Source organism: Ceraceosorus guamensis (genome assembly GCF_003144195.1).
Source record: "Ceraceosorus guamensis strain MCA 4658 unplaced genomic scaffold IE81scaffold_38, whole genome shotgun sequence".
Taxonomy (NCBI): Eukaryota; Fungi; Basidiomycota; class Exobasidiomycetes; order Ceraceosorales; family Ceraceosoraceae; genus Ceraceosorus; species Ceraceosorus guamensis.
Genome location: NW_020290033.1, coordinates 26867 through 39956, shown reverse-complemented (window position 1 = coordinate 39956; position 13090 = coordinate 26867). Strand labels below are relative to the sequence as shown.

Here is a 13090-nt window from a genome sequence, read left to right as displayed (position 1 = left end):
CGTCGCGAGTTGAGGGCGACGCATCCCAATCGGGAAGTCCAAGCAAGACCTCCTCCTTGCCGACAGAGAGATGTTGTCCAGCCAGCCACGGGGCGCGGAGAGCCAAGCTGTTCGTCACGATGGACAGGCGAAGAGTGACAAGCTTCGAGGCAAGTCAAGTCAAGTCATGAATGCAGTGCAGGTAGATCGTCTCCGAAACATCAGAACGGCAATTAAGAATCATTGAGGATAGAACTCCGAAGCGGGTCGATTCATCTGCCTTCGCCTCGTTGCTGTGGGCGACAACGCTCGATCGTGACTCGTAATTGACTCGATGTCCGCGTCCAATAAGGCCCTGACCACCCTCGCATCGCGGCCCAAGCTGAAGCGTGCCGTAGGGCCGGCCGTGGCATGGCATGGCATGGCACGGGCACGGCACAGCTCAGCGGGAGTTGAGTGGGGAATGTGTGCCGCAATCGCGTGAATCAACCCACGGCACCGTCGCGACGGGGCAAAAGCTATGGGCGACGTGATTCTGACGATGAGTTGGTTCAGCAGCAGCAGTGAGAAGTGCACTTGCTGGCTGTCTCTTGCAGTTGCCCCGCTTCTCGAACACTAGGCACGCGGCTGCTCGACTAGCTGCTGCACGCTGGGGGCGCGGCTGCCGGCGGAGTCGTGAACTCTGACGCGCTATATAGGGGCCCCGTGCGGGAGGCTGATGCTGGCTGACGCCTTTAGCATCGAGAAATTCACCGCAATGTAAGCGGTGCACACACACCACACAAGACTCGTCGAACAGGCGCATCCACAGACTGCAAGCTCGAGTGGTAAGTACTCGTGACTCTATGCAGACGTACAAACACGCGCGTTGAAGGCGATTCGAAATACAGCATACAGCATGTTATGACCAGTAGTAAGTAGTAGTACAGTAGTAGAGCCAAAAGCAGTCTTGAGTGCTACTCAAGACTACTGATGCAGGACAAGCCGCTAGAACGTTCATCGCCACAGGCATGAAACCCCATCCAGACATGAACGTACAGTACTCTGTTGTCCCGGAGATGGCCAGACAGGGGTCAGCAATTGCATCACGCTGCACCAGGCAGAGGAGAGTTGCGTCGACTGTACCGTTGACTGGGTATGGTTGCGAACGAGTTATGAAGCTTTGGAGTGGCCATCATCATCAGCCCGTGTCTTTTTCATTCGTGATTTTTGGTTGTGAGTCATGTCAACCAGGTCGCTCGATTTGCGCCCGCCTTCACTCACGACTGCTGGTGCGACCTGGCTGGCTGGCTGGCTGGCTGGCTGGCTCAATTGCCCCTTAGCGTGCTCGAAACGGCGACTTGTTTGCCTTCATGGTCTGATGCATGGTATTCGGATCTGAGCATACAAAGAAGAGCACCCTAGCTCGGTGTGCAGGCGCTGCGCTCGTTTCCCCCTAAACGCATGCGCGTGTTCCAAATCAAGAATTTGACACCACATGCAATAAACACTCGCGTCACACTGCTGTTGCTGACGCCACGCCGCACGCATGCCAAACGCCGGTAGTGCGTGAGACGAGGCGGAATGGCATTTGGGTTGCATGAGGGCAAGATCCCACTTGCGGGATCGACGCAGCAGCAGCAGCAGCAGCAGCAGCAGAGCAGGCACCCGCCCCCCGCTTCCCACCGCCCGACTTACCGTAGCGGCCGCATCGACGCCCTCCCTTCCCTGCGGCTCGCATCCAACGGTTACGCACAGCCTGCATGCTGGACTCCGTGACTGGACTGGCAGGCGCAGGCGCGAGCATCCATACGAGCCGGCGTTCACGATCAACTGTTCAAGCGCCGGTCCCCCCCTTTGTGACGGCACGCCTTTTATTGTCCAGCCATACTCGCTCGCTCCTCTTGTGTGTCTCTCGCTCGCATGCACGCTCCCTCCATCCTCTCCATCACCACATCGTTCCTCTTGATTCGCAATCACTCCCGCTCGAAGCACTCCACACACTCGCTAGATCGATCGAACACCACACTCCTTCACGCAACGACCTACTTCACCGTCGTCTTCTCAACTTCATCTTCGCTGTACAAACACTGAAACAGTCACCTCCATCGACTCTTTTTGACCACTCCACGTCGTCACTTTTCACCACACGTCACTCTTCTCAAGATGCAGCTCCGTCTCACTTTCGTGGCCGTCGTTGCCGCCTTCGCACTCGCCTCTCTCTCTCAAGCCGAGGAGGCCAAGCCCGAAGCCACTGACCTGGTCTCTGCCGTCAAGAACGAGGTCGACGAATTTGGCAACGTCTTCTCCATCATCAACGACGGTGCTGACGAGGATGGCGACGAGGAGGATGAGGCGGAGAAGAACTACGTCGAGAAGAAGGTGCACAACAAGCAGAGCGAGACTGCCGAGGAGCAAAACGCTCAACCAGAGTCTCGTTCGCCCAAGAAGCACCACAAGAAGAACCACCACAGGGCTGGAAAGAGAAAGGGAAAGAAGCACTACACCACTGCTGCTCCCGACACTGGTGCCAAGCGTCTCTCTAGCAGTGTCCAGATCACCTGGTACTCCAAGAACGACCTCAAGAACCCCGCTTGCGGCAACGGCTCTTGGAACCCTACTCCTAGCGTAAGTGAAGCGCACTGTTGACACGGCCCGAAGATCCCAAACTCATTACCGATCATGCTCGTCGACTTCACGATCCTCATTCAGTCCCACATTGGTGCCGTCATGGCCACTTGGCACTCTAGTGGCGGCCCCAAGTGCGGAGAATTTGTTCAGCTCTGCAACAAGAACTCTGGCAACAAGTGCCTGAAGGGTGAGCATACAGGTCACCGTCATGTAAAGCATCCTTTCGCACCCATCGCTGATTACCAACACGGTTGACTCTTTACGCAACAGTCCGTGTCGTTGACTACTGCGCTGGCTGCCCCACCGACGCCATCGACTTGACCAAGAGCGCCTTCAAGAAGCTCTCCCCAAGCGGAGGTCTCGACGAGGGCCGTATTCACGGTCTGCAGATGTACTACTCTGGCAAGCCCAACCCCTTCAACACTGACCTCTTCGGTCCTTTCCGTCTCCACAAGTAAGAAGCGCGGTCACGTCGCTCTGAAGGCCTTGCCACCCCCGATCCAGCCTGTCGCACTTCTCGTCACGAATCGAGCTCTTCGATAAACTTCCGCATTCACAGTCCCATCAAACAAGACTGCTTACCGTCGCACTCATAACCCTCAACAACACCACTCATGCGCACGCAAATGGACCCTACCACTCTTCATCCATATCAACGCCCATCAAAGACCGCTTCTTTCCGCACATCCCTCCCCCCTTTCCGTGTCCATGGTTGTGCTTTCCATATAGCCCTCTCTTCTGTTTTGCCCTTCCCCATCGAATTCAGCTTCTATATAGGGTTTCGCTTTGTACGCGCCGAGCTGCGCTCGCGCCAACACACCTTAATACAACCAGTGTTCGATTGCAAGCGACAGTCGAGCTTTGCGGCGGTGATCCATGATTGCACCGTTGGTCTGCCCGGACCTTCTGACCGTGGTACGATTTTTCTGTGTGGGCAGCAAGACTCGCGCTCTCCCAAGACAGGCGGCTGAGGTCACGGCGGCCAACGATAACGATTGGTTTGGTTACTGTACATCGGAAAACAGGGCACGCGCAGATGGCAATAGCAGAGCGAACAATTTAGAACAGTCACTTGACTGCCTTGATGACGTTCACAGATCTTCCTTTTCAATCTGCGGATCGGCCTCGCCTTCCGCATCCGCATCCGCATCCGCGTCTTCTTCTCCTTCTTCTGCCCCCTCCTCCTCTTCACCCTCCGCATCGATATCAGCGTACTCCTCGTCCGGCTCGTGCGGCGCATCAAGGTCGTCGTCGGCACCGGCGATTTTCAGCTCTTCCGCGGCTGCCAATGCTTCCGCTCGATCGAGCGCTTTTTCTTCCTCGATTTCCTCGATTTCAGTCCCCTCTTGAGCTCTCGTCAGGTCAAATGTCTTCTCGTGAAGAGGCGAGATGCCCTTTTGTTGATCTTGCTTCGGCACAATGATGCGCGGACCATCTTGATCGTCTATCAATTCCTGGGCGGGGCGCCGCTTGTCTCGTTGAGATGGGCTGCTGCTCGCGCCGTGCTTTGTGCCACGGGCAGAAGGGCTTCTTTGCGAAGCCACAGCATACGCTGGCGTTTTTGCGGCGTCATCATTAGCACAGGTCGTGGTCTCCCCGCCGAAATTTCCCGCAGCTTTGGACGCTGCCTCATCGGTGGTCGTGGCAGTTGCGGCTGCGACTGGGTCGACGGTCGTGTCAAGGGTAGGCAGAGGAAGAGCAGCAGGTTGCGGATACGACCTGGTGAACAAGAATGGCGTCCAATGCAGCTTTTCTGGTCGCACCTTGAGGTACCCCTTGCTCTCATACGTTTTCAAGTGAGCTTGAATGTACGCGCGGTCGAAGTGTATGTTGTAGTCCTTCGGGATGGTCAAAGCTGACTCTTTATCCTTGTGCGCTGCGGCTGCCCGATTGGCGGCTCCACCACCGCGCAGGCGACCGCGGCGGCTCGAACCTCGCGTCGCGCTGCTAGATCTCTCTGGCGACTGGGACGCATCACCCCCTTCGCGAGACTTGTACTTGGCCGTTGCAGGCGTCCTCACCCTGCTCGACCCGGCGGTATGCACTGTGATCATGTCCTGTTCGCGGAGTACGTACAGAACATCATCCGTAGTCATAGCTGTGGCGGCGGTGATATCTGAGAGTCGCAATCACGGTCAGCTGCTGTCAGCGATGATGAGATATGCAACGCACTCACCTTCAAGCTTTACACGATCTGGCGCTGAACGCAGGAAAGCAAACACTGCCAGCGTCCAATAATTGCGATAGCTGAGCAGGCCCAAGTCTGAAAGCGGCTTTTCGGGTGAGCCATGCTTGCCTTCCTTTTTCGAGAGCCAGTAGCCTAGGATTTCGAACTGCTATTAGCATTGACTGGGCACCGCTCACAGCGCTTCACCACAACTCACTGATGTCGATGAGGAAATTGCCCCAGCCACGACGCTGACGAATGGGCAGGGTCATGATGCAGCTCACGTTGTAGTTCATCGGACTGCGCTTCTCCTTTGAAAAGTAGCCCACAAAGTGAGCCCCTTGGTCGTCCATCTCCGCCACTACGTAGAACAGAAATGGTTCAACGTCGTAGTATAGCGTCTTATGGTCTAGAAACATCTTTGCGAGGAGGCACAGATTTTGGCAGTAGATCTGCGCGAGAGTATTGATTAGCACATGGGCCTGCGGGCCCAGCGGACTCCCCACATACCTTGTTCTTTCGCCCATCCACTTCAAAGATGGAAACATTGCCATCGCGGTAGATCTCATCGCCGGGTGGGTGTGACATTTTGCATTTCGTCTGTTCGATATGTGAAGCGTAAGCAATGTGTACGCATCTTCAGCTGCACCGCCCCTTGTACTCACGCGATGCCTGATTGCCATGAATCGACTCTTCATGTACTTGAGACAATGCTCGCATATCCACAGCCGGCCATCTGGCACAAGGCTGTATTCTTCTGGGTACGGTGCTTGGTACCACGTATCAATGTCAAAATCCGCGAAACGAATCATCTTGATCGGAGCTGCAACGCCCGTGTCGGCAGCGCCAGCTGACGTCGTGGAAGCGTGGCCGAGATGGATATTCTGGCTGCTCGAACCGGGAAGAGGATGCAAAGCCGGAGAGCTGGGAGCTGCAGCGGGCCCAAGAGCGTTGCGTCGGGAGGCCTCGGACATTGAGCCGGTACCCGCCCAAGGTGAGCCCGCAAAGTAGCCCGCAGCCGACGAATTGTAGCCTGTTGGGCGCTTCAACAGGCGCCCGCTGCTTGTGCCCGGTAGACTTGCGACAGCACCACCGAGTTGGCGCTGTGACGTGAATACAGCGCTTTCAGTTGCTGGACCGTCGAACGGTCGAAGCATGAAGCACTCACTTCTGCATCCACTTTGCTTTTCTCGAAGCGCGCCTGGTCGTCCGGATTTGGTCTAGTGCGAGTCGTGTCTGCGTCTGCGCCAACTAGCACGCCACCGAATGGGTCCCTCTCCTCCTCCTCTTCTTCTTCCACGACCTCCTCAGGCTCAAGGCTCTCCATGCCTTTCGGCTGCGGCGCTCCCGAATGCTGACCATCTTCGGAGTCGCTACCCTCTTGAGATTGTCTCTTGAATGACAATTTGAACCTCCTATTTTTTGGCCGTACGTTCAGACGCGATTTGTCCTCGCCCTCGCCAACTTCACTACCGCTAGCATCGCCCTTCGTGCCAGTCCGCGAGCTCGCCGCGTCAGACGTTGCATCATCATCTGTCAGTGGGATGACTTGCTGCATAGTGCGGGAACGCCGGGCAGACTGAGCGGCTGCAGCGCGGTGAGAGCGCGCGAAAGGAGCGGTAGTAACCGTGGCATCCTCGTCTTCTTCATCGGATACTCGCATGCGGGACTTGCGCTGGCTTCGCGAGGAGCCTGCTGCACTGCGCACTCTTGAAGTGTTGGACGCGACTGGAGAGTTGGGATGGGGGCTGGTGGGCGCGGACGAGCTTCCTGCACGCGCGCCTACTTCAAAGCTGCGTTCCGGGTCTGTCGGTTTGCGGAGACGTCTTCCTTTGCCCATGTTGCTCTCGTCTACTGTCTCCTGTTCGGCCGGAAGGCCAGCGACTAGGCCATTAGCTCGCACGCCAGCCTTGGCGTCTGCAAGTGTCTGAGGACCATCAGGGGCTTTGGGCAGAGGCGAGCTTGCTCGCAAAGGCCCAATGTACTTGCCCCCCGCAGCGACGTTGCCGCTCTCCCATATCCCGTATGAGCTCGCAAGGAGCGCCTTCCGCGACTGCTTCTGGTGTCCATTTGACAGCTTGGCACGAGAAGAGTCCTCAGAATCCATCAAGTGGGCTACATGCGCCTCGAGCTGCCGGCATGTGGGACAGATCCATCTCCCTAGGAGTGCGAAGGACACACGAAATGAGCTTTGTGACTATGTTGAATGCTTGTACGGACGACTCACCTAGGGGAACTTTTGTCAGCGGAGGACTCAGGCAGTACAGATGCCACCCACGATCGCAGCGATCACAGAACATGATCTGCGCCTATAGCCAATGACAAAGAGCTGTTCAGAGAAGGCCTGGAGAGGGGCACGAATCGAACTCACATCGTCGCCCTTGTCACTGCAGACCTCGCAGGTTTTGCACTCCATGCACCTCCAAGCGTACTCTCGAGCAACTGCCACTTTGCGAGTGGCTCTTCCCCAGCGCATGCAGGTAGGATGCCCTGCAAGTATGTGATAGCAATGAATATGGCGTTGTGCCGGCTGCTCGCTCTGCACATCTCTCACTCACCGCTGCTGCCGCACTCTGCGCAGCTGATCACTTCTTCTGGCTTGCTGGTCGAGTCCAGCAGAGTGACCTTCCCACAGAATGCACATTCCAGATCTGGCTTCACCTGTCCGTGACTGCTGGTGGTACCATTTGGAGAAGCTGAGGTCGCGTGCGACGGAGTCTGTGACGAGTCCTCGTGGGCAGCTCTTCTGATCCTCTTTACAGGCCGTGCCGCTTCCCGGCCAGGCCTGGCATGCCGACCTTTCATAGGAGCGGAGTGTCCGTTTGGTGCACGTGGGCTAATGAGAGCGTCCACAGTCTGACGAGAGGGGTGGCAGGCGATGTAAGCTCGCGCTTCGAGACGGTCGCAAACGACACGAACCTCCACTCGCTACCTGCGACAGCACACTCACGCTTTCGTCCTGCTCGCTCTCCGCAGGCCCAGACTCGTACTCGCTCTCCGTCGCTGACTGATGTCTCCGTGCAGGCATCTCGTCGATCGGCGCCGCCCTTTCTGACCAGATGAGACTGGGATGTAGCGTGCTGAGTGAGGCATTAAGCGCGGCCGAGCAGCACCGACGCGCTAGGATGAGCGCGCTGCGACCATGCGTACGCTTCTCTTGTCGGAGAGTCGGTGAAGTTGTCAGAAGAGCTGCGAAAGCGATGGCAGCGGAGACCAGGGTAGTTCCGAAAGCAGCTCTCCTAGATGGTCGGGTGGCTATGACCTCTGTGTCGGCACTCGTGACTGTGAGTCGTGGCTGCGTAGTCGCGATTGGGGACATCAAATACGAGGCATCTGTGTGCATATGAGGGCCTGCATACAGTAGTGTGAGTCGAGTATGTGGCCCAACAACGCGTCGCGCCCTGCGCATGCGCCGCCTGGTGCATCGGGGCTAAGCATTCCATCAGCCAAATCAAAGTCGAGAAATCAGGCAGCCGCGCGAGTCTTGACAAGCTGACTGTGCCTCTGCACCCCGTGAATATCGCCACGTGGCGCAGCTTCCCGCGCGCCTATAAACCCTCCCCGTCCTCGGCATCGCATCCATCGCCACCTGTTCCATCGGCCGCTTTGTACAAGAGATTCTGGATTGAGTAGCTCGTCGCATTCAGGATGCTTGTGAGATGGATTATAGTCCATGCGCTGAACTCGAGGGCTCGAGCACGCTTTAAGGTGAGATGTATACCGCAGTGCTTTGCAACGCGTCACATGCTTAGACACGAATCTCGACATGGCGGTCTCTTACCTCGAGCATCACTCATAAGAATGCTTCAATCTGCACTCTGCTTCCACCTTATTGGCACCTTCAAAGCAGCTTGGAGATTTTGACTATTAGCGCAGGAGTGCGTGATCAGTCGAAAGACCAGGGGCGGCCGACGCCGGCACCAAGCAAAGGAACGAAGTACCTTCAATTTTTGGTCGGCATGTCAGATCCTGATGTTGGTACGGTGAGCACAACAACAAATTTTGACCGTTCTTGCAGTCGTCAAGAAGTCGCACAGAGAGAGTGCATTCCTATGTCTTTGCCACATTCAACATACCCAACTTGGACATAAATTCGAAGAATCGTTCTGCGGAGTGGTTTTGAATATTTACAAGACGACGGCGTGTGCGTGGAGGTGGCCTATTTTCAACCTAAGCGGGGATTCAAAGGACACAGCACGGGGGTGGCAATCAGCCAGCGCAGGTCCGTGTTTAGGGTACAAAAAGATTGTGGATGACTGATGTCTGTCGAAAGCGGGGGCCAGAGATCTTGCTCGGCTTGCCTCCCGCACCACACACCACCCAGCCTGCCAAAAACGAATTTCACCACGCCTTCGCCGACGGCGACTGCTCACAGTCGATTGAGGGTGTCGACGAGGCTTCAGTCCTACGATCGCACATTCTATCTTTCACTCGGAGCAACCGGCAATCCATCTGCTGCGATCCATCTAATCCACCTTGACAAGCTGACGCGCATCAGCTCGTCAAGGTGTGCTAGAAGGATCGCAGCCGAGGGACTGCGAACAACCCCGAGAGAAAGCTGAACAGCGAAAGCCTTCACAAGGTGGCAGAAGAATAAAGCGTCACAGGTATTTGAGGTGTGCTTGCGTTGAGCGCGACAGGTGGTCAAGCGTCGTAGCAGCTGTCGCATCGAGACATGTGGCAACGGTGCCAGTCGTGGCGCACCTATGAGCACGCATCCCTCAGCGTTGCTTGCTTGATGGTGCTGACCTTGGCCGTCGAGAGGCTTTCTCTCGTGAAGGGTTGAAGGGTAAACAACTTTCAAATCAAGTCTAGGACGTCATGGATGGGCGGATGGATGACGGTGGCGAGAGGCGTGTGGGAGTCACACACATCGAACTTTGGGGACCCGCTGCTCAGTCTTCCGCCTGCTTCAGGCACGCCTGCTGATGTCTCACTTGGTACGGCGCCGCATGCCGTACAGTCATTTACAGTATTTGTGCTGCTTCGCTGTACGTCCGCATGTGCCGTACTTGTCTCCGAATTTTGGATGCGCGCACCTCCCCAGCAAGATCTGCACAATCTTGAATCGTGACTCGTCCGCAAATTTATCTCGGAAAAGAACACGTGACTTTATCCACGGTGCGAATTTCGCGTGACGCTGGCAACAGTCACGCGCTCCGGCGCCCGTGACCCATGATTGAACTGACATGCACTTTTGATCCGTGATTCAAATATCTGATTTCGAAGAGGAAGAAGCCCCCGACTTGAACGGCCCACCAATCGCCTTCTATGTATAGACGATATCTTCGAGCATCTATATAGCGCCGTGTTTGGGCTTTGCAGCAATCGTGGGAATGCTGGCGACGTGCAACGTGCTTTTAAGAATGTGGGCAAGTTCCTTTAACAATCAAAACATGGCACACTACGCGTGGAAGGGCACGCCTTATTCAAAACACACGCGTGCATGATCTACAGTCACGAGTCAGTCACTCGATCGGTACACCAGTTGCGGGCCAGATGGCCGACGCGCGCCGCGGATGCGAGATCAACGCGACGCGAAATGATCCGTGCGCAATCACGAATGGCGGTGCAGCAGTATGCAAGAGCGCGTCGGCAGGTGATCGACCACGCGCGCTCGGATGCGCGAATAGCCCAAGGCACATGAGCAGTACACCACACACGCAGGGTGGGTATCTGAACCGAAGCGGAGATGGTGCTCCCCACACGGAGACGCCTTCTAGGCTGCTGCATTCCATCGCCAAGTACCAAGCACCCGCTTGCGTTCCAACCACCACAACCCCTACAGCACCCAGCCGTACCAGCATTCTCAAACATCAAAAGCCTTGCCACCTCTCGAGCATATTCAAAATGGTAAAGAAGTGAGTAGCGCCTCCGCGTACAAGCGGAAGTCACAAGCCTTGCTGCGCACACATACCCGTCCATCCGCCGGTACTCATCCATGTCCCATCGTTCGCTCAAATAGGAGTGCTTACAACAAGTTTGTCAAGAAGGAGAGCGCCAAATTCAAGCAGACGCACCCCAAGGGTACCACTCAGGTGAGCGACGCGTCCTATTGCAACCATTGAATGGGTAGACATCGCGCCCGAGACGCGGGGCCCCACCCGACTCCCGTGACGTAGATTCTTGCCTGAAGGCCGAAAGCTAGCATACAAGCGTGTTTGCTAACGTCGCTGCCGCTCTACTTCGCATGCATGCCCCACCCAGGAACGCATGAAGCTCATCGGTGCTGCTTGGGCCAAGAGCCCGGAGAACCCCAAAGTGAGTGGGCTGTCCATTCGACGTGCTCGTGCACGCGCGCTGAGCCGCTTCGTCGGTGCTACTCGACACTACGAACATCACAGAACAAGCCAGGCGCAAAGAAATGAACATGAATGGAACTGGACAATGAGCGACTCGATGTGAGTGCCTTCGCATCAGGAAGAGGCTGCCCCACTCAACACGAGAGGGCAAGCGGACTAGCTAGAAGGGCACACACCAGTGGCATCCGCAGGGTTGTTCATCTCATAGGCTTCACCCTTTTCGCCGATGACCTCACTAACCCTCGCCGCCTCTGCCTATAATCGCGCCTCAGCACCACGCCTTCACGCGAGAATGCGCTCCGCCTCCTCACTTGCTGTTGCATGCAGGGTAGGCAATCTGTCTGTACCAATCTTCCCCCTCTTCGCTGGTCCCACTTAGCGACGAGGCTTCCAGGACGACCCCTCGCATCCCCTCCGCCCTGGGCTCTCCAAGCTCTTCTCCGATGTAGCAAAGCTCATGGCCAGCTGTATCTTCTCCTCTCACCCGCGAAATGAGATCGTGTACCACTTGACCTCGTGAGCCTTTCCAGCCTCGCATGAATCACAGATATTCTGCGAACACGCCCACGAGTGCTTTCGGGGCTGTGCGCTTCGGCGTCACTTTGTTTCATTTAATTGAGCGCGAGAGAGTCCCATCGCACGTCATCGCATTGCAGGTGTTGAAGCGATTCGCGGTATCTCGCGTCGCACGCCAGATGAAAACGTGGCTTTGAAGAGCGGTGTTGTTTCAACCGCTCAGCGAATGCGGAAGTCGTACACCTGTAAAATGAGGAGGGCGAGGTGAGGGATGTTCGGCTAGCGGCTCCACAGACTCCGACATGCCCTCGAGCGCGATGTTTGTCACCTCTCGTTGGTCCCCTCTTAGCCACTTGGGAGGCAGCCCAGTAGCTGTCCTACCAGCCCGTCTCGACCAGACTCACCTGCTTGGCGTAGTAGGCTCCAGCGAGTGTGCTCGCTACGCTCAGACCGGCAGGTACGGGACCTTTACGAGCTCTAGGCAGGGATGATCCGAGCAAAAGAGCAGATGCGCCTGCGCAAATTTCGTAGCCGTAGTCTGTCGGAGATGGCAAGAGCGAGGAGGAGGAGGAGGAGGAGGAGGAGGAGGCGGAGGCGGAGCGCGAACGGATCAAGGTCAGACATGGAATCCATCTTACCGAATGCTGTGGCGAAGGTGACTCATCACGCCAGGATTCTATCTGGCGCGAAAGCTTTCTGATACAGCTAGTGCCCACACCACACCCAACCCGCCTCGATGTGGACTCACCTCCACCGCTCTTGATCCGATAACCACCCACAGCATAGAGCGCACCGACACCCAGTCCAGCAACGATGGAGGGAACAGATCTAGTCTTTGCAAACCCGATCAGGCCTCCAATACCGCAGAGGGCTGCCATGGTGTAAGCTGTGCCAGGAGAGATTTGAGGAAAAAGATGATGGTGCAAGCGTCAATCCAGTCATCCACTCTCTCTGAAGCGACGGACAAGGAAGCGTTGGCTTATTAAGGAGGCATGCCGTGAGCGTCCCTGCTTAGCTGTCGAGAGGTCTCACCTGGATGCTCCGACTACAGCGCGGCAGGCGTGCATGGATCGCAGCGATGGGATAGCGCACATATTCGAGAGGCAGAGCATGCAACGTCAGTGTCGGCGACTCTCAGGTCAATGCGCAAGTACAGATGACGTCCGCAAGGCCGATCGACGTCAAAGCAAGACTCTCGAACTTCCCTCTTCTCTCTCTCCATGCCCCCCGCCTTTTCTCGTATTGCCTTTCAGACTCACCATCTCGAAATTGCGTTGGACGTTGGGTCAGTAAAGGTCCGAGCGTAGGGTTGGGGCGTCTGAGTTGACGTGTCGCGAGAGTCAGAAGAGGTGAACACGGTGGGGAAAAAGCAAGGCTCAGGATGAAGTTGATGCATGCATGGGCCCACATCACTCGTGACTCTTCTGCGCGCTCCTTTAGCTCATCCGCGCGAACGGTTCCGTGCGCGCGAGTGCCATGCGTCCCTGCTGCGTGCACGCAGCAAGCAGCTCGGCTT

General features: G+C 56.5%; 4 protein-coding genes across 4 annotated transcripts; 2 read left to right on the top strand and 2 right to left on the bottom strand.

Moving 5' to 3' along the window:
• Positions 1-2026: 2026 nt before the first annotated feature.
• On the top strand, positions 2027-3466 carry IE81DRAFT_157017 (hypothetical protein). The gene is made up of 3 exons (XM_025510498.1): positions 2027-2586; positions 2671-2776; positions 2860-3466. The coding sequence occupies exons 1-3, from the start codon at positions 2125-2127 to the stop codon at positions 3045-3047; spliced, it is 756 nt and encodes a 251-aa protein (XP_025368878.1). The 5' UTR covers positions 2027-2124; the 3' UTR covers positions 3048-3466.
• Positions 3467-4307: 841 nt separating this feature from the next.
• Positions 4308-7253, bottom strand: IE81DRAFT_272699 (hypothetical protein; the record flags this gene model as incomplete). Its single annotated transcript, XM_025511423.1, has 9 exons — positions 4308-4465; positions 4766-4909; positions 4974-5208; positions 5267-5356; positions 5422-5606; positions 5921-6075; positions 6811-6912; positions 6980-7065; positions 7128-7253. Coding segments are annotated over 9 exons (1281 nt in total), but the record flags the coding sequence as incomplete, so codon positions are not given.
• Positions 7254-10506: 3253 nt separating this feature from the next.
• IE81DRAFT_324204 (hypothetical protein) lies at positions 10507-11570 on the top strand. Its single transcript, XM_025514171.1, has 5 exons — positions 10507-10617; positions 10722-10794; positions 10964-11017; positions 11101-11157; positions 11331-11570. The coding sequence occupies exons 1-4, from the start codon at positions 10607-10609 to the stop codon at positions 11122-11124; spliced, it is 162 nt and encodes a 53-aa protein (XP_025368876.1). The 5' UTR covers positions 10507-10606; the 3' UTR covers positions 11125-11157; positions 11331-11570.
• A 65-nt stretch (positions 11571-11635) lies between these two features.
• Positions 11636-12460, bottom strand: IE81DRAFT_324203 (hypothetical protein). The gene is made up of 3 exons (XM_025514170.1): positions 12323-12460; positions 11979-12112; positions 11636-11817 (listed from the first exon to the last, which is right to left on the bottom strand). Exons 1-3 carry the CDS (start codon positions 12450-12452, stop codon positions 11794-11796), a joined length of 288 nt encoding a protein of 95 aa, XP_025368875.1. The 5' UTR covers positions 12453-12460; the 3' UTR covers positions 11636-11793.
• Between the last annotated feature and the right edge of the window lie 630 nt (positions 12461-13090).